The sequence below is a fragment of the Haliotis rubra genome, unplaced genomic scaffold (assembly GCF_003918875.1).
Source record: "Haliotis rubra isolate DU_JTF1 unplaced genomic scaffold, ASM391887v1 Scf24, whole genome shotgun sequence".
Lineage (NCBI taxonomy): Eukaryota > Metazoa > Mollusca > Gastropoda > Lepetellida > Haliotidae > Haliotis > Haliotis rubra.
The window spans coordinates 1853623-1874962 of record NW_025766447.1 but is presented as its reverse complement, the minus strand read 5'-3'; the positions used below and the strand labels follow the sequence as shown (position 1 = coordinate 1874962).

The 21340-nt window shown below is 40.6% G+C and overlaps 1 protein-coding gene across 1 annotated transcript in view; it reads left to right on the top strand.

The window, feature by feature from the left end:
• The window catches only part of LOC124278666 (histone-lysine N-methyltransferase 2C-like), an 88383-nt gene extending 67437 nt beyond the window's left edge, over positions 1-20946 (top strand). Inside the window, 21 exon segments of the mRNA XM_046714438.1 lie at positions 1063-1365; positions 1751-1918; positions 5718-5877; positions 6364-6875; positions 7457-7602; positions 8293-8682; positions 9247-9351; positions 10298-10410; positions 10910-11153; positions 11561-11579; positions 11582-11672; positions 12139-12265; positions 12551-12595; positions 12597-12714; positions 12888-13024; positions 13301-13431; positions 13868-13946; positions 13948-14046; positions 14572-14688; positions 15229-15411; positions 16476-20946. Coding sequence (XP_046570394.1) covers positions 1063-1365; positions 1751-1918; positions 5718-5877; positions 6364-6875; positions 7457-7602; positions 8293-8682; positions 9247-9351; positions 10298-10410; positions 10910-11153; positions 11561-11579; positions 11582-11672; positions 12139-12265; positions 12551-12595; positions 12597-12714; positions 12888-13024; positions 13301-13431; positions 13868-13946; positions 13948-14046; positions 14572-14688; positions 15229-15411; positions 16476-16568 — 3380 coding nt within the window. The 3' untranslated portion in view covers positions 16569-20946.
• The last annotated feature ends 394 nt before the right edge of the window (positions 20947-21340 follow it).

Genomic DNA, 21340 nt, shown 5'->3' with positions numbered 1-21340 from the left:
TCTGTCAAAACCTTCTTAGTTCAACCAGCAATAGTTTGTTTTGTAGACTTGATTGCTAGTACTGTGGACCTGCTTCACTTCATCCCTCCAGATGTAGTTAGTCTGTAGTTTTTGTGTTTATAGTTAGCACATCAGGATGAGAGGTTCAGGTGAAGACTCTGATGTTTACTGTTATGAAGAACAATACACCAGTGTTCCTTTCAACATGTAAGCAGACATAGATCTGTGTAAACACACCACATGCACACTTGGAACAAAGGACACCTTACAGTGTTTCAATATAGGCTTCATGAAACATGGAATACATTTGTCTTCATTTATAAAATGACATACCTATGTACTTACATAGACATCTTCCTATGCTGATTTGCACCACATGACCCAGTCCATGAAACCAGTGTGAGAAAAATTTACTGTGTTCTTGTATCATCTTTCAAGTTGGTTTCAGTGGTATCTTGAACGATATGATAGTTGAACATTTCAGGCATATAACTGAGAAAAACGGGTGTTTTTTTCACCGTGTCTACTTCATCTGAGGTAACCAATGAGATAAGATTGATCGTTCATGTATAGAGTATCTGATATTGGACAAACGTGCGTGTCACAGTGTAATTTTGTAGCATCATACCTGTAAGTGGTAAATATCAACCATTTCATCCACATCAAGCTTGCGCTGGTCAAAGTAGTGTTAAAACCAACACTTGCACCACTGATAATTATACACAGTTTTCTTGAAATGAAAGGTTGGTCATTGTCCCCGTTGAAAGTGTTTTCTGTCATGCCATGTGAATTTCAGTGATGATCTTTTAACATGACTCGTGTTCTTGTTCCTGATGCTGGGGAGAGTTGGTCCCCTCCTGTCTGTGTAGAGCCAAAGTGACATTATTACTTGTAGTGATGACTAAAGCATGAACACGATATCACACTCTCACACTCTCACACTCTCACACTCTCACACTCTCACATACTCTCACACACTCTCACATACACCCACATACACTTCTGCCTCCCTCATGCATATCTCATCGTTGCTGTACAGTGTTGTGTTTTCTTGTGACGCAGAAATGAGAAGACAGGAATATGAGCGTAAACGTAAGGAATATGAGGAGCTGCGGAAAGCCAAGAGGAAGAATCCTGTGCCAGAAGGACCGGAGACGAAGTTGAAACGGAGGAAGAAAGGAGAAAACAAAGATGCTGTGCCCAAGAAACGAATTCGAAAACCTAAAGGAAAGGAAACTGAACTGGAAGCAAGAACAGAGTCTTTCCTTCAACAACTGAGGGCACTCCCTCCCATCAATCTTCAAGAACCACCCATTGGCATAAACAACAATATTGTCCCTGTGATGGGGGCCAACTCAGTCACTGGTGGGTTGTGTACTCTTCCTTCTACTTCCTTTCTTTTTCAATGAAATCCTGTATGAGATTCAGTACGTTTACAACGTAAATTAACCCGTGGCTTCAGCTCATTACTCCTTAGTTTTGTCTAAATCTGAAGGACACATTTTATATATAATTTGAATGCAGTTTTAAGTTAATATTTGTGTGTATTTTAATAGGATGCCCAACAATTCAATTTCTCATATCATTTGTGGATGGATGGAAATTTTGTTTTGAACTAAGGTCGATCTCTTAAACTTTTATTCTGCGAATTTGAATTAATAGTAACTATATTCTATGGTATAGCCTAGTGTTGATCAGTCCCCTATTTTTTTAGAATATTTTGTTTCAATACATGTGGTTTTGTTTTCAGCTGAAAATCAGGTTAAAGGCAGTTATGGGAAGGCATACATGGAGGGACTACCAGACTTCTATGGAAGTCTTCAGCATCCAAACTTCCCGCTGGGCATCCGGCAACCTGGGGCGGACATTGCCGCTCGGAGACGCTTCCTCAGCGATGGACAGACAGTACCATTTACAGGTAGGCCATAGTGTGTGTCACATGTTAGTCATGTCTCCCACACCAGTGGATGACCTGCCTTTAAGTGATGACACAGTGATGGTTGTCTGTACGACATATTGATGGTAGGTCGGTATGACATATTGGTGGTAGGATGGTATGACATATTGGTGGTAGGTCTGTATGACATATTGATGGTAGGTTGGTATGACATTGATGGTAGTTGGTGAGACATATTGATGGTAGTTGGTATGACATATTGATGGTATGACATATTGATGGTAGTTGGTATGACATGTTGATGGTAGGACATTGATGGTAGTTGGTAGGACATTGATGGTATGACATATTGATGATAGTTGGTGTGACATATTGATGGTAGTTGGTATGACATATTGATGGTACTTGGTGTGACATATTGAAGGTAGTTGGTATGACATGTTGATGGGGTGTGTCATATTGATGGTAGTTGGTATGACATTGATGGTAGTTGGTGTGACATATTGATGGTAGTTGGTATGACATATTGATGGTACTTGGTATGACATGTTGGTACTTAGTATAACATTGATGGTAGTTGGTATGACATATTGATGGTAGTTGGTATGACATGTTGATGGTACTTGGTATAACATTGATGATACTTGGTATGACATTGATGGTAGTTGGCATGGCATTGATGGTACTTGGTATGATGTGTTGATGGTAGTTGGTATGACATATTGATGGTACTTGGTATGACATGTTGGTACTAGGTATAACATTGATGGTACTTGATATGACATTGATGGTAGTTGGTATGACATGTTGATGGTAGTTGGTATGACATTGATGGTACTTAGTATGACATTGATGGTAGTTGGTATGACATGTTGATGGTAGTTGGTATGACATTGATGGTACTTAGTATGACATTAATTTCTTCAGGTGCTGAGGTTTCATGATGGTCCTGTAATGATTGATGACATAGTGATGATATTTGTTATGACATATTGGTAGTAGTTGAATTGATATATTGAAGGTAATCCGTATGATAAGCTATACTTAAGTTTTGGGATCACCCTTGAATGACTGACATAGTGACAGTAGTGTTGTCACAACCCAAAGTGTACAGTACACAACCCTGTGCACTTAAAAGAAACCATGAATCCGTTGGTATATGACCAGTTGGTGGCCACATTGAATACGTGCAGACACCTAGTTGCGGGTACAGCAACGTGCAGTAAACTTGGACAAAGTACGGTGACTATGTGTCCTAGTCCACCCAGCTGTGAATGGGTACCTCGTAAGGATGGGAAAGCCACAATGACTCAGGGCACCTAGTGGCTGCAAGAGTTGTAAGATCCCCAGGGAGTTGAGATTGATAATACGATGTGCCGTTGAAATTGACATCCAATGATCAAGGGAAATAAACCCGCGCCTTGAGCACATACTAGCTACGTGGATATGTGCGCTATATAAATATCCTATAATATAAGACAATTTGGCACTTGTTATATGTGTTAACTGCACCAGTCCATATGACAATGAAGGTGGTTGTATGACGTATCTGTGGTATATAGTGCTAGTTGGTATTTCATAGTGATGGTAGTTGGTTTGACATGAAATACTACAGTAGTTAAGGCATGGGGTAACCCTTGTTAGACTTGATGCCATATTGACAGGTCATCCAACCTTTCCTGACTTGAGCTACGGATACACACATTCACTTTCATGCTATCAGATACTAAATCATATCGCCTCTCATGTAATTTTTTTACAATCTTATGAAATATACATCTTTTGATTATTCCACCAATGGTTGTGAAAACCATGGTGAATATTATAACTAAAACTCTTTAAACCAAAATGCTGACTTTGGTGAAATTAGACCTTTCCTGCTGTAGTTTGAAAATGTGTACCTCCTCTCATCGTCATGGTGATGATCTGCAGGAAGGACAAGCCTTACATTAAATGTACATATGTTGAGCTATTGCACATACAATTTATGTTTTCTCTTGTGCACTTAATTGTTGTGAACACTACTGAATGATTCTGTTTGGATGGAAAAGTTGATGTGGTCTGAAGTTCGGGGAAATATGTGGTCTGAAGTTAAGGGAAATATGTGGTCTGAAGTTTAGGGAAATATGTGGTCTGAAGTTAAGGGAAATATGTGGTCTGAAGTTAAGGGAAATATGTGGTCTGAAGTTAAGGAAAATATGTGGTCTGAAGCTAAGGGAAATATGTCGTCTGAAGTTTAAGGAAAGTATGTGGCCTGAAGTTAAAAAATTATGTGGTCTGAAGTTAAGGAAAATATGAAAATGTATCGAATTTGTTAGAGAAGAGAGCACTTTGAAAGTGTAAAAAGGATTTGAAGTAACATCTTGGACAATTTTGGAGTATCAAATAATGTTAAAATATTGTAGTCATTGATATCTTATGCCTCTTTACTAGAAATTCCATTCTTCATTCACTGTTTTAACTGGTGTCAGTTGTGTCAAGAAATGAGTATGAAAATCTGATATGAAGGTTTGCTCCCCAAAGGGGCCATTATATCTTTTCCCCAAACTTTGAAATATTGCCATTGAGTTGGTTGTTTTTAATAAATACATTATGCATGTTTTTTTTATTGAAAACTGTTTTAGAAAGATAAAATGCTTTTGGATAGACCTCGTCCAGACACTCAGTTGGTGGAGTGTCATTGTTAACAACTTGGTCAACACAGACCGATAGCAGTCTGAAACTTGAGCCACTAGTCTGAAGCTTAACATTCACCTTAGATTCTGGTCGGTCGAGTAAGTTCAACTGATAAATACTGTATGATAACAGGAAATGCTCTAAAAATTATGCTAAAAACCCAGTTCGAACTAGTTGACTCAAAGGTTTCTGGGATAGAAATTAGCACAAGCTCCCTAGCCTGGGTTTGTTGATGATTAAAGTATTCTGAAGGAATGCAGAATATCAAACATTTTGGGGGATATGCTATTACTACTCAGGCTAATGGACGTTTTGGTTAATTTCTATCCCGGTTTATTACACAGACTGCTATAGTATCTGCCAAATCTGACATACACATCTCACTAAATATATGCTGATGGTCAAACTAGAAATGGGTAACTTATGTGCATTATCACTGGAGCCAAAATATGTAAAAGCTACAATGATGTGTGGGCATCCCATCTACTGTGACAGTCGCTGTCTCTTCTGAAGCCTCCAGTGAGGATAACAAAGAGCAGAACACTTTGTCTAGTGGCATTTGGAAGTTTTGGAAATCGGGTTATCCCTCGCTGACTTAGTGTTTCCCTCCGTTCAAGTTGGGAACATCTGTACTTATCGTAACACATTACAAAAATGATAATTTGGGTTATAATTTGTTCAATGATGTCAAAGTTGAAACCACTTGTCCACGTATACTCTGTGGATGTGTGTACTTTACAAAATAATTTAAGATACTTGGAGAGCGTTTCGAAAGTAAGAAAATGAAGAGTAAAGTAACTGGTGACCATCAGTATATACTGAGTAACCATGATAACACCTGTAATGTTGATCTGATGTACCCAGGTAATGCCATCAATTGAAGGTCCTAGGTTTTGACAGCAACAACAGAAATGTTGACAAGTTTGATATGTCATCCTGTGTGATTATTACTCTGACCTGTGTTTGGAGTGGAGTGAAGGTGACTTGAGTGCATGAGAGTTGTCACCCTTTGCTTGGCTTCGTCCTTCAACCCAGCATCTCTCTTCTGCTTGGTCCGTCTGCCCGTCTGTGTGCTGAGCTGCAAGCATGTGTTCTGCATGCTGGCTATGACGCAGACTTGTCTAATAATGCCACTGTAACGTAGGTCCTATTACAGACGAGCAGCGCTACCATCTGCTGTCGGCCGGAGTTCACCCGCAGGCCCTGGCTCAACGCATGCCCCTCCTGCCAGGCATGATCAGACCATTCATGCCTGTCATCCCACCGCAGCCCAGGATTGAACCCCACCTGGAACAATCTGCAAGGTGAGTAAAGCCGCTACCCAACCAGTTCACCAATATTTTGTCATTTGGATATGTTACCTATATTTCTTCATCTTGCCGTATGATGGTGTAGTATGTTTGTTTGTTGTTGACACTAAGGTTGGCACTTTTCCAGCTGTATAATGGCAACCTGTTATAAACAGTTACATGATTCAAGACTAGCTCTATTGGAATTTTAATGTAGAATATGACAGCCTTGTGACAAGAATGTCTTCCCGGATAATGCCTTCTTTAAAGAACTCTTTGTTGCGCCAGTAACTGTTGATGTTCATGTAAGTTGTCTTAATGTAGGTCTAAAACAAGCATTGATTGGGTGAAACGTAGATAGTGAAACTACGTTTATGAATCGAAGTAGAAGCACTTTTTCAAATGAACATCTTATGTTGAAAAAATATTCCAGTCATATTCCAGTAATATTTCATTTATGAAAGAAAGTGTGATTCCAAATACCACTTGTTAACTTTGCAGAGACACTCCGGATACTGTTATATCCTCCTCGTCTCCTGAGGTAGGCTTTGGAGAACAGGACACAGAGTTACCTGCCCTTCGTCCCATCGAACCTGCTGTAGCCGAGGATGACAGAGGAGCATCCCCGGCCGTGCCCTTGCTGCACCCAATCCCCATCAAGGCAGAGATCAAGGATGAGAAGAAGGAACTGAAAGAAGAAGACCTGTCCAAAATAGCGGAACACAGCGATGTGGTGTTGGCAGAAAAGAAGGAAAGAAATATTGACAGTTTGATGAGTAGTAAAGACACTTTGACGGCCAAAATGCCAGCCTTGACATCAAGTCTTGCACGCCCTTTCATAGACCCCAGCTTGGACCAGCAGGTGTCTGTGACCTTGACCTTATCAGCCACCGCGGCTGAAGATATTGGGGGAGTGATATCTGCCATTGCTGATCTGTTGAAAATTGCTGTCCCACCAACATACGAGATGACAAGGAGCCCGTCCCCAGAAACGTACAAAGTGAATCTCACACGTAAGTAATGTGACTATCTTCTAGCTATAACATTAATGTGTGTAGGTGTAACCATGTGAACAAGCTGTGAGGTTTTAAGGCTTTTCAGTCTGTAGTGAATTAATTTGTCCATGATGTGTAGCATTTCAAAGGATTTATATTTCTCAATAAAGCATTGTTATGAATATTCCAGCTGGAAATATAAATTGAATAAACCATATAGACATATAGCAGTGTTTAAAATTCCTGCCTGCCTGACCTTCCAGAATGGTCTATTTTCATCTTGGATGGTAAAATTTCAAAAGTAGCCTGTCCAGTGGTCTGGTAGATATTTCTCTGATCTTGATTATGAGGCAGAAAATGCAACAGATTTCTAGTTTATAAACCAGGCCATGTACATTAGCCTTAACGTTACAATACATGCAGTAAAGTATTCAGAAACTTGATTTTATTTTGGTTGTTTCTTGTTGAAAACCGGACAGGCAAGTTTGTATCCGGACTGGTAATTTTTAAAGTTACCAGTCCAGCTGTCTGGCTTGGAATTTTGGGAGTTTTAAACACTGTATAAAGTGTCGCTGTAAACTTGATGTCTGTGTTTTCAGACAAAGAAGAAGCTGTGAACATCCAATCCCTTATCAAGGCCAAACCCAAGTTCTGTCGCCACTGTGATGTGGTAGTGCTCAGCTCTGGGATCCGCAAGAAGAAAACTGAACTTCCATTCCTCACGAAGGATGAGCAGGTGTGTGGAGTATGTGTTACTTTCTGCTCATTTACTTTACATTATATATTCACTTGAGAATTAGAGCTGCAAGTGTTAACACAAACGTCATACGATAGTTAAAATGAAGCCAAAGTTTTTCAAAACCTTTCAATTCTCATTCAATTTAATATAAAGTGCTGGTAATTCTTTTAGTCTGAATTACGTATTTCTTTAAAACCTTTCGGAAATGTTTTTGTAGCATTAGCTTTTGAAGCATTAACTCACCCAGAGAGGGTACAGGCTGCTCAGTTGTCGCATGACATATCATTGTTTGGCTTCTTTTGGATGCACCTGAAACAGGTCGTTAGACAAAATTAGATGTCTACGTTTGTCAGCACCATACCTGGGCTTTTGGGTTTCACCAAAGTGGCAAAAGTCTTAAGACCTGTATCGAATCGGCTTTACCTCCCACATTAAGGGGGCGGTGGGGTAGCCTAATGGTTAAAGCGTTGGCTCGTCACGCCCAAGACCCGGGTTCGAATCCCCACATTGGCACAATCTGTGAAGCCCATTTCTGGTGTCCCCCGCCGTGATGTTGCTGGAATATTGCTAAAAGCGGCCTAAAACCAAACTCAGTCAGTCAGTCCCACATTAAGCTGATACCTTGTGATACTGTTCTCGGTGCTTTTACACCAAGCTGCCTTAATTGCAAGTTGTAAAAGTAGAGTTGTGTTGCAGGACACTGAGGAAGAAGAGGTGACATTCTGCAGCATGAACTGTTACATGCAGTTCACCATCACGCACCAGATGCCGCAAGCTCACGAGACAGAAGCTGGAAACCTGGTTGAGCACAAGAGCGGATGTACCCCATCCACATCCCCCCGCCACGTCCCTGTCACCTCAGCTCTGTCCATCTCCACCACCCCACCCATCACCCCACAGTCTTCCAGGGACCAGCCTGCCACACCCACCACCCCTCTCTCTTCATCCACTGTGTCCAAGTCGCCCATGCCGTCGCCAGCGTTGCCGAGTCCACCAGTGAAGAAAGAGGAAAAGCCCGGGAAGAAACACCGCCGCAGCAGCAGCACTGCGTCTGACATTCAGCTGCCACAGATGCAGCCTGTCAAGGTAACAAGGCCACCCCAATATCCTGCTTTTAGAGGGTTTTTTTGCAGCATGCAAGAGAGATTCTGTACAACTTTTGATAATAAAGTTCTATTCTTTAGTGATACCCTGCTAATAGTATATGTATATGTAAATGTAGAAGTGAACAAAGAAGCCGAACGGACCAGGCTATGGCTCCATATTCACCACTGGTGAGGAGTCTTACAGAACACTGACAAAACACACATCTAACTACCTCACTATCAACATGGTTATTCTGTACATTTTTTATTTCCTAGTGTCATTCCCAACAAACCCATGCTTAGATGTCAGTTGCCACCCATAATATTTCAAGCCATATTTATTATTGTATTTTTTGTCATGTGTATTCCATGTACTCAGTGTTGTCATTTAAATACTCTTTTGTCCGATGAACAATTAACTGGTTTAAAAAAAAAATACAAGTTCGTTCTTACATATGTAGTGATGTCTGCAACTACTTGATTTGAATAGACAGAAATACAGGCAGTGTTAACCCACTTATACATAATAATGTGTTAGTAGTAATGCTGTGTTTGTGTGTTGCAGCCCCTGGTGAAGAAGTGGAAGGACATCCGTTGGCAGCACTGGGATCCCAAGATGCAGGATAGCCTTGGGCACTACCCAACGACACCTGCTAAGGAACTGGATCAGGTACCACCATGAACGATTGCTTCATGCATAAAAGGGTGTTGAATACTTTAACCCAAAGGGGGCAGTGTGGTAGCCTAGTGGTAAAAGCATTTGCTCACCACACCTAAGGCAGGGGTTCGCTTCTCTTCGCTTCGGGTACAATGTGTGAAGCCTATTTCTGTTGTCCCCTGCCATGATGTTGTTGGAATATTGCTAAAACCCACTCACTCACTCCCTGAGACACATAGACATTTATTCCTTGATCAGATTATGTTGGCAATTACGCTGTCATACATGCTTCTCATCAGAGATGACAGATGGTACAAGGTGGACATTGCATACCTGCATGTCAACTGTGATTCTATCAACCACCAGCTTATCTGGTCCTTACTTAATTATTTACACTGTCAGCATGTAGCAGGAATATGAAACATAAAACTAACAAACAAATCATTTCCTAAGGAACAGAACTCCTTATTTACTCAATATATCCTGAAAGTAGATGTTGGATGGATACTGGCATGATGTTGGTGCATCCCCCCATGTATTGCATGAATTTGATGATCTAGTCAGGAATTAGTGTTAAAAAATTGACATTAGTGAATGAATTTCCATCATCCCATCACATCATGAAAAACCTACACTAAAGGTCTGTGAGTATTATTGTTACAACTACAGCAGGAACTACACCTATTTCAGTCCATGCTTCCAATAAATATCCTTTGCAGGTGTAAATAGTTTTGAGCCATGGTTGCGTGGATATGTGCGCTGTATAAATATCTTATAATGATAATCCTATAATGATAATCCAAAATGCTGCATGATATTGGAGTAAGAAAACACACTGGAACGTCATGTTCCTCGTGTTACAGAAGTTGACATCCAAATGTCATTCAAAGACAAGATGCTACCTGTACCAACATGGTGTGTATTTTGTTTGTCTGCAATGTGATGCTGTGTGTTGCAGATCTGGAGTCGAATGGATATGGTGGTGCACTTTAGCAGCCACAACAAGGAGGACAAGAGGAACTGTACCTTCTGTCAGCAGCCTGGTGATGGAGACACGGACACCTCCTCAAGGTAATATACTCCTGTCATAATCCATGATTGGGCTCTTCACATCTGTCTGTATTTGTCTTAGACCGTTTGTGAGACCGCCTCCGTGGTGTAGTGCTTAGAGCGTCCGCCCAGAGAGCAGAAGGTTGCAGGTTCGATCCCCGACCACGTCAAACCAAAAGACGTTAAAATATGGTACTTGTTGGTCCCTGCCTGGCGCTCGGCATTAATGGTTACAACAAGGACTGGTCGGCTTGGAATCAGTATATAATGTGTCTGAGTGGGGTATTCATGCTTAACTGCGGCATGGTATGTCAGTGGGCTAGCACTATAAAACCAGTCTTAAGTCTGGGCTAGTAGAAGCAGCCGCACATACACATGCATGCATATCGTCATATGTGCGAAATATTCTCAAGCACGACGTTAAACCCAATTTCGCCTCACCTCACCTTTGACCGTGTGTGGCGTAAGGGGCATTCAGTACTCTGTGTAATGGAAATATAACACGTTTCTTTCCTTGCAGACTTCTTAACCTGGATGTTGATAAATGGGTCCATCTGAACTGTGCCCTGTGGTCTTATGAGGTGTACGAGACCCTCAACGGAGCTCTGATGAATGTGGAAGTAGCCTTCAAGCGCGGAGTGTCCCTGGAGTGTATTGTATGTGGGAGGCCCGGAGCCACGCTGAGCTGCTTCAAGATCCGGTGTACCCACACGTATCATCTCCCATGTGCCAAGAAGGTGTCCTGTATGTTCTTCCAGGATAAGGTTCGTACTCAACTGCTATTTTCACACCATTGATGGGGCATGGATGACTCTGTTGTCAGTGGCACTGCAAAACATATGTTTGTTGGTTTGATTCCCAGTTTGTCCCAATAGCATTTCTAGGTTTGTCAGCACCATAACCTTGCTGGTTAGTGTCTCCACAGTGTCAGACATCTGTGTCCTTCCCACATAACAGTGATAGTTATTTTTATATTGGCTGTTGTCTCAAGTTTTATTACCTTGATGCATAATATGATGAGATAAAAGTGAACATATATGTATGATGTAATTTCTTTGAGTATCATAAATATTTTATCTCTTACAAGTGAAACTGATGAGGATTTGCATATTTCTCTGCTTGTCATCTGTCATCTCTGGTATCTACATGATGACGCTATCTTTATTCACAGACTCTGCTGTGTCCTGTTCATTCCCCAAGTCTCCTGTGGAGAACGAGCTGGAGACCCTTGTGGTCCATCGCCGAGTCTACATCAACCGGGACGAGGACAAGCAGGTGGCCAGGTCAGCTTACCCACTTTGCATTCAAGAAAAAGAAATTGTTCATTGAAATGTGCAGTTTGTGATGCTTGGCTGTACAGTGACCATTATTTCTGAGATAGAAACATAACGTCCTGATAATGATAACATGTAGCAGAACTTGTGTGCAATTTGCCAAGAACTCCTGTTAATTTCTGAGGCTTAATGAAAGCCTTGTGCTCTCATGCTATTTGAAAGACATAAATAATGTGTACAGTGGCTGCACTGGGTCCCTATATGAATTCCAGTGCATGCCCCTATAGATTTTCTTTTTCTAGATACTGTCATGTCCTACTTTACATAATGCTTATGTGACGGTAAACATTCAATAATTTCAATACCATGGATATTGCTGCAGTTTTGATGTGAATGATATCACCATCATTTTAGTTCATTTGTAAGTCTTCCTCCAGATCATGTATTCAGATGTTGCAATGTCCTGTGTTTGCAGCATGATCCATCAGGATGAAGGAAGCCACACACTCAGGGTTGGCTCGCTGACCCTTCACAGTATTGGCCAGCTCCTGCCCCACCAGATCCAGACAGGCAGGTTCCACACCAAGGATTACATCTACCCTGTAAGTAGAGAGACTTCTCTGCATCACATGTCCTCTGTCGCTCGATTACATGTCCTTCATAAGAATCCTCCATGTCATTTCCTGTTTCATGTCCTGCATCGACTGTCCTCAATTGAATGTTCTGTGTCATGCATATTGTTATTGTGTAATACTGTCAAATATTCCCCATGTGACATTGTCACATATTGCCCATGCAGTACATATTGCCATGAAATGATGAAGCACTATGTCAAGAGTATTCTACAGTTAATGTTAAAAGTTGTGCATGTTGATAACTATTTCCAGGTTGGCTTCCGCACAAGTCGCTTCTACTGGAGCATGCGGACAGCTGTACAAGCGGTGTCGCTACACCTGCAGCATCTCTGACAATGATGGCTGCCCAGAATTCACCATCAAGATAGAGGAGGAGGGCTTCTCAGATACTCTCTACAAGGAGAGCTCCCCAAAAGGTGTGCATTGCACAGGATTACAATAACATTGTTACACAGCCATTATAACTTACTTTCAGTGATTTGCAAATATTTACAAGCAGTGTGTATGCCAAACTTTTCTAGTTTGCCACAAGTTGCCTTAATGTCCTCTGTTATGTAGTATTGCTGTATTTCTATTGTTTCCATTGCAGATGCATGGATGCACATTCTCAAACCCCTGGAAGATATCCGCCGCGGTGCTGACCTCGTCAAGATGTTCTCCACCTTCCTCACTGGCGAGGAGCTGTTTGGTCTCACCGAACCCAACATACTTAAAGTGCTGGAGTCGGTGAGTATGAAGCCACTGATGTCACATGAATAGAATTGACATAAGACTTTCCAACATATTTGAGACCATGTTCTGAAGTCTTACCAGCTGTCATGATGTACAGTACCGTAAGCATCTAGTTTTCAAATATCAAACAGAGCATTATGCTCTTTGTTTCAGGAAGGTAGCTTGTGAATGTGTTAGTGTCCACTGCTGTTAAAATGCTGCAGTTCTTTACTTGACCTCTTTCCACCCAGTTGTGATTCCTGTGTTCCTATGTTTGTTTGCATGTTTCAGCTGCCAGGAACAGATCTCCTTGGCAACTACTGTTTCCGTTATGGCCGCTCACCTCTCATTGAAATGCCGCTGGCCATCAACCCAACCGGATGTGCCAGGACCGAACCCAAGCTTAGAACACACTTCAAACGGTAGGAGATGAATACTTCCCGTATGTGATGTCCATGTCCCTGTTCCAGATTGCCAGTAGATCTGGCCCCAGATTCAGAATTCTAACACCAGTCAAAACTGTGTCTAATGTACAGCCAGTCAAAGTATGGCCAATAATCTCCATATTGTAAATCCGCAGAAATGGCTGACAATGCATGACAGTACTTGTTGAGTGACTCAGTATACAGGTTACTTCTTCATCGCTGTTGTTCCAATGCCAGGTCTGTAGGCTGTCACCTCTACAATCACAGACTGCCATGTAGCCTAGTCAGGATTGTTGATTAGCACCGTTCTTCTTCTTATGGATCCTCAGCTTTCTTTTAGTCTTCCTACCCAGAATATGACATGCCATAATAAGACTGAAATACCTATCATCAGTGTTAAACCCAACTACATGTTGATCGTTCGTGGTTGTAGACGCCCTCACACCCTCCAGTCCAGCAACTCTCGGTCCCTCCCAACCACTGTGACAGGCGTGACTGGAGACGTCAACTCCCCCCTACATGAAGCAGTTTGTACATTCCAAGTCCCAGCAGTATCGCCGACTGAAGACAGAATGGAAGACGAACGTCTTCCTGGCCAGATCAGGAATTCAGGTAATTATATCACTTGTACAGTGGACAGGAACAGGTAGTAGGAAGAGGAAAGTTTGCCATAACTGATGATTCTGTGTAGGGTTGACCAGTCGGTCAGAGTTATGTCCCTTGGGTTCAAATCCTGGCTTGCCCAAGGACCTATATCACTGCAGACTTTCTTCCCACATCTTGCTGACACACAACGGAAACACACACACGCACGCACACACGTTTTTTCTAGTTTACTAGACATGGTAGTGGTTCAAATATTTTTGACACACCAAGGGTCAGTTAAACTTTACAGATTAGTAATGAAGTATTGATGTATGCATCTGTGAATTGTTACAGTTAAGCTCTTCTGTTTGACTAGTATACCACTGTCATACTTTCTTTTAAATTGATGCTCATGTAGTCCACAGATGGTTGGAGTGCATTATTCCCCTTATGATTACAGTCTGTGTCCTCGAACTGATATTCCTGGAATATTGCTGAATGTCTTGAGACCTAACTCCCTTATTACTCTTCCCCTCTCTCACCTGTTTCCAGGGTTTGGGTCTATTTGCTGCCCGAGACCTTGAGAAGCACACAATGGTGATAGAATACATCGGGGACCTCATCCGGAACGAGGTTGCCAACCGCCGGGAAAAGGTGTATGAAGATCAGGTAGGTGTCCACAACAGAAAAATGAAACCTTTTCGACAAACAAGTAAAGTTTTAGCTCATCTGACTGACAGGCAAGTTGTCAGTCCATCTGACAATAACATTGCATTGTCATCATCTTCTCTTAACTTAACTTTAAATCAAATCAATCAAACAATAGCAGGAGAGGTTGGTCTCACCCTTTTACACATTCAGATATAGTAAAACAAGTTCATGCAGGCACAAACTATTATTAACCCTGCCTGGTCAAATCCAGTGTAGCCATTGCTTTGGTGGTCTGGGCAAAGGAAAGGGAGATGGCATATTGCCTTCTGTAACTATGCCTGATCCTAACCTTTGAAGTTGAAAGCTTATTTTACACTTGGCTCTTAAAAAGCTTTGATGCTTCTATACTAATGAAGGCCAGAGATGCAAAAATACAGTCTTGATAAAAGAGAGCATGTCTGTCAAATAACTATTTTGATTCTTGACTTCAACTGAGATGAGATGTTCTTGAAAACAATTCACGGTTCTTGTTCTTACATGTTTCCATCCATTTTCCAGAACCGTGGTGTGTACATGTTCCGCATTGACTGTGACATCGTCATCGACGCCACCATGGCGGGTGGTCCTGCCAGATACATCAACCATTCCTGCGCCCCCAACTGTGTGGCTGAGGTTGTTCCCTTTGAAAAGGAGAGCAAGATCATCATCATCACCAGCCGACGCCTTGCGAAGGGCGTGGAGGTAAGAGGCACCTGCTACATTGCATATTTAGGATAAACAATCTATGAGGCTGTTAAAATCACTTTGTTGTAGAAGAATTATAACAATTATTGTTACATACAACATACTCAGGTTTATAACTACAGAAAAGACGTAATGAAGAAATATAACCATATAACTCAGACTACACCTGAATTTCATCATCAAGCTACTAACACAACTAGATGGTTAGTAAACCTACTAAGTTTCTGTTTGGAGAATAAACGAAGTTTCACTGCACCAACTTGGGGATATGTTCACAAGGAGGTAAGGGGCACCTGCTACATTGCATATTTAGGATAAACAATCTATGAGGCTGTTAAAATCATTTTGTTGTAGAAGAACTATAACAATTATTGTTACATGCAACATACTCAGGTTTATAACTACAGAAAAGACGTAATGAAGAAATATAACCATTACTGTTCACATACAACATACACATGTTTATGACTACATCCAAGAAGCAGAGATAACTTTGTTGTAGAAGAAAACAGAAACTGCTCCACAGATCGCAAGATGGTGTAGTGGTTGGAGCGTCCACCTGGAGAGTGGAAGGTATTGGGTTTGATCCCCGTCCGCGTCAAAATTAATCATATTTTAAGCCGCCATACCAAAAGACGTTGAAATATCGTACTTGTTGGTCCCTGCCTTGGCATTAATAGGTGCAACAAGAACTGGTTGGCTCAGAGTCAGTATAATGTGTTCGAGTGTGGTATTCATGCTTAACTGCGGCATGGTATCTCAGTGAGCTAGCACTATAAAACCAGCTTAAGTCTGGGCTAGTACAAGCAGCCACACATACACACTCTACACGTCGTCTTATAAGCGAATGTTCTTAAGTGCGACGTTAAACCCCATTTCACCTCACCTGACCACAGATCGCAAACTAGGTGTAAAACAAACCTTAAGTTGCTTTAGATAAGACATCATCAGGTATTATTAGTCTATAGAAGTGAAACAGTAGATATTCTTGGGAGTGTTGAACACCTAAACTAATGTTTTCACATCTGTTTTTGAGTTTCATGTAATCCTTTCTTTTTCAGCTGACATATGACTACAAGTTTGACTTTGAAGATGACCAACACAAAATACCCTGCAATTGTGGAGCTCATGGATGTCGCAAGTGGATGAACTAGCTGTCATCTCTCTAACAGTCCATGACCCATCCCATCTTTATTGAGATTCTCTACTTAAAACTGTCAACATGGAAAGGCTGTTATATAAGAATGAAATAACTATGAAATGAACTTTTTAGCAAATGAGATTTAAGTAATGTTTGAAATTATGCTCGATTGACTATAGTTGTTCATAGGCATATAGTGGCCTGAGCAAGGCATGAACCAATCTTGTTACTAATATATCTGTCATTATTGCCTGTACAGTGGCGTAGTAGCAGTAGATCGTTACGACATATGCAAGAGGAAGGACAGGCCGTCAAGGCTTGCTCCTGGGCTATACGAACATGTTTTTATATACGTCCCTGGATATTACTAGTCATATACATAGCATATCTGTTAAACAGGATTACACTATATTTTTCTAGTTTGTGTTTGTGATATTCTCAGATAAACTGTGTCTTTCTTGTTGATTTGCCATACTTTGGAATGCAGATTTTAGATGGATATATGAATGGTATGATTTATTACTCTGATTCTTGAGATTTTTTTTATAACATTTTAATGTAGTATTGGTGTTGAGAAAGTAGTTTTTTATTGCCTTAGTTGCTAGTTAGCACCGAAAGAGATGCTTGTGTTCACTTAAAGTTCAATTTTCATTGACAGTTGCAGCATTGGAACAAATGTAGGTGACAGGGCATTTAAATGCCCCAGTTATGTATATACTTGGAACAATACAGTGAATCTTATGATATGCACAATAAAGAATGTGCATAATTGTTACTTATTGAACTATGCCAAATGACCATTTTGACATAATGAACTGTGAAGATATGTAAATACTTGGATGATATGATATGTAACATTAGTGGAATGGAATCGACATTTCCATGAGAGCCTCGTGCACCAGCTTGCAAAGGAGCTTTAACTTTCAAGCAGGCTGGAGGAGATTGTCTTTTGTATATATTGTGCAAGAATCCATAGTCTTTAAGTTATTTCATGATGCATTATCTCTCTCGTGTTCAAGGAACATGCACAGTTTAATGAGATGTGCTTGTGTCACATCGTTGTTGTGTTTCATGGTATGTTTACGATGTAGTGTGGTGTATTGTCATTGTGAACACATCATGTACTGGTAGTACACCAACATGTGTATTTTGATGATCAGTGTCTTTGTTTAATGACACTTATTTGTGATTACACTAAGTACACACACTGTTTGACGACAGTGTCTGCATACATCGTTTGTGACGACAGTGTCTGCATACATCGTTTGTGATGACACTGTCTGCATACATCGTTTGTGACGACACTGTCTTCATACACTGTTTGTTAAGACACTGTCTGCATACACCATTTGTTTTGACTTTCTACATATCTGTGACTGCGCTGTCTTCATTATCTGTTTGTGACAACATTGTCTTCAGAATGTTGAACGGCACTGTTATCACAAACGGTTTGCAGTGACACTGTTAGAACAGTTCCTGGTCTTGTACATCTAATGCTGCTGTTCAGTGGACATGTTTTATGTAGCCTGGAGTGAGCTGTTTCTCCTCAGCAGAGCTGATCTTGTGTGCCACAGACACCAGCCTGGCTACAGCACTGTCCAGTGTTGTACAGAGTGGAAGAGGAGTGAAAGTATTTACACCATTGTGAATAGGAAGTTCTGTATGTATGTGTGTCAAGTAGTAGGATGAGCGACAGAGCCTAACATGCACTATCTATCTCAGTCTGTTCATGAGCAATAACCATTGCTGGATACCAGCGACATGAAAATTTCAACCTTTACACTTTTGTTGATGCTGTCAGATATGACATATTGATGTCCGACGTTTCCTATGATGTACTTCTGTTTGAGAAAGCCTGTCACTGTAAATAATGCTCTGTTAATGACAGTCTCATGCAGTACCCATCTCATTGTAGATACTCATAATTTTATAGTCATAGTACTATCATTAAGAAATTCGTCTTGTCCTTGGTCCACCAGGCTTGTCTCAGTACTGCAGACCTACCATCATGTGCTGTTAATGTAGATGGGTTTTTTTTGTACCAAAACAGAGTTTGTTTTCCTTGTCTGTGTATACAGATGGAATCCAGTGTAAATAGGGTCACTGCAACCAACCGACGTAAAGAGTTGTCCAGCCAGCACGGCCGAGCTGTACAGCCATGTATAATTCACATTGTCTGACATTGTATATAACATCCTGCACAATCAACTTGCAAAGTGTTCATAGACATACCCTGTCAAAATTTGCCAATATTGTTCTCTTCCATTGAATCATTTTATAGAATTTTTAAGGATTTTTTAAATCAACTTTGCATTTTGTCCTTCCCTCAAGTTGAATATGAAGCATTCAGTATTTTTCATACCTCGTATACATCCATGTAAAGTTGGTGAGATTGGTTCCTGTCACCTGTTATGTTTATTATCATGCTTTCAATCTTCATGTTATATTTTGTCCATTATCATGTATTATGCCACTTAATGAGATATTTGCTGGTCAGGTTGTAGCTTCTCATACAGGGAAGCAGCACTTAACACACAACCGTGTCATTTAGTTTCACTTGAATCAGTTGTAGTGAATATGAGGGTTTGCTGTACATCATGAATCATAATGTTATATAGCTTTGGGAAAGTGTTGCATCTCAACCATTCCACCTCACACATGTACTTGATGCCAAAATTGATGAACCAACAAATTTTCACATGCATTTTATGGTGTTAGGACTTGTAGCCCATTTGTTACTGGATGGACTGGACAACTTTATCAGCAGTTCTGGTAAATATTACTGAAATCGTTGATATTAAACCAGTGAGCATGTCTGACGTGGTTCTAGAAAGTCACTAGACATCTTATGATTTTTGTTATCAGCATCATATGGTTTTGCTTTTTAGTTTTTTTTGACATACAGTACCTGTTTCCCAGATGGATCCAGCACTGTTTGGCACGGTGATACTTGCAGCTACTGCGACCAAAGATCCTACTATAACTGTGGGTAGGGTATTGGTAGGATAACTGCAGGGTGGGCTGTTTCACCCCATAGGAGGCTGGCTACACTTATCTCAAGTCCCCTGTCCTGAAGCTCTGCATCGTCTCTGTGTTCCCCTACTGTCTATTTATTACAGGGTGGGTGGGATTTGGCAGGGTGTACACATTACTGGAGACCTTCATACAGCCTAGGAGAGTTTGTACTTTAAAACAATTCAAACACATTATAATGTGCAGCTTCTTAATTTGGAATTTTTAAAAACAAAAATATGAAGCATTAATTTGCAGATGCTCAGTGTAAGAGAAAGTTATTTTAGATTCCCTTTTTAAAAGACACTAATTTTGGAGATTGTCAATTTGAAATAAGTTATTTCGCAGTTTCTCAGTGAGCCATTAGATTCTGTTTGAAAGACATCAACTTGAATTTTGAATTAATCAGCTTTTTTTCTTGAGAGATTGTTTTCCAGTATCTGAGGCTTGCAATGCATGTTGTGGGGTTGAGCCTACCAGAGGACTCCGAGCAAATGGTTGGCTTTTTTATAGGCAGCATTTGGTTCTTTAATGTTTTGAGGCATAATTGTTGTTTTTATGCTTTAAACTGTTTGTATGTTTTGCAGAATTGTTGCAAATAGCGTTTCAGACCACCACACAAGCATCAGTTAATTGCCAAAAATAGGTTCAAACCTGAGTTTGAAATTTCTATCAAGTTTTTACAGGTAAATGATGTTTTCTGATAGAAGCGTATCCCTTAAAATAAGCAGGTGTACCTCCATACAGTAATTGTAGTGTACTCTGCTGTACTCATATGTCACCTTTCAGTAGATCTAAATGTAGGCTGATGTCACTTCCTGCTTGTCGGGACAATGGCAAACAACAGATTCATTCTATTTTAGGGGATTTCAACTCCTATATTGTTAATTAATGTTGGTGTTATGGTATGGATAATGAATTCCCTAATTTATTTCATGGATATATTCGTACACTAACATGGTGACCATGGTTACCAGGCTACATCTAGCTTTTCTTCAAGGGTGATTGTAATTAGTCTTTTTTAGATAGCAAATAGCTTTATTAAACAATTCTAATACCTTTTACCTTTGATTATTTAACATCAAATACATCTATTTTTTTGGTTTTCTTTCATAACATTTAAAACTACTTTTCCTTGCTGTCCACCGTTATACTTGTGGATGTATTGGACATCCACCCTGATCTCACATTGCTGAAGCTTGGTCTGTGAACAGGGTGTGTGCCTGTTGTTGGCCACGCCCCCTGTCTACGAACAGAGTGTTGGATGGTCTAGCGAGTGATTGACATGTGTCAACAGTGTGTCATGCTATTCTTGTGTTGAGTGTTATGTAAAGTCATTGTAAATAAACATGATCATCTCAGGTCAGTGAATATTGAAACTGTGTTTGTTGTGGTAAGGGAGCTGTTATTTGTTACAAAGGTATTTGATGCACAATTGATACGAGGACGATCATCCCAATAGAATGTGAACATTCGCATACAAACGTATTCAGGACAACTGTTAAAGCCGAATACGTAGATTTGTGTCTGAGGCAGGATCGAAAATCAAATGATATGATATACTAAATTTTCCCCAAGAGCAAGTCTGTTACCACGAAGGCGTACACCAGAGCATATCCAAGTCTAGAATTTCTCAATGTCGCCCTTTACAATTATTACAAAATATCATGCGGTGGAAAGTCGGAATCTCTAGATGGTCTCGTTAGGAATTTGTTTATGGTATCCAAATAATTACTACAATTTGTCAAGAAATCGTGTTCAGTCAAACGCCGC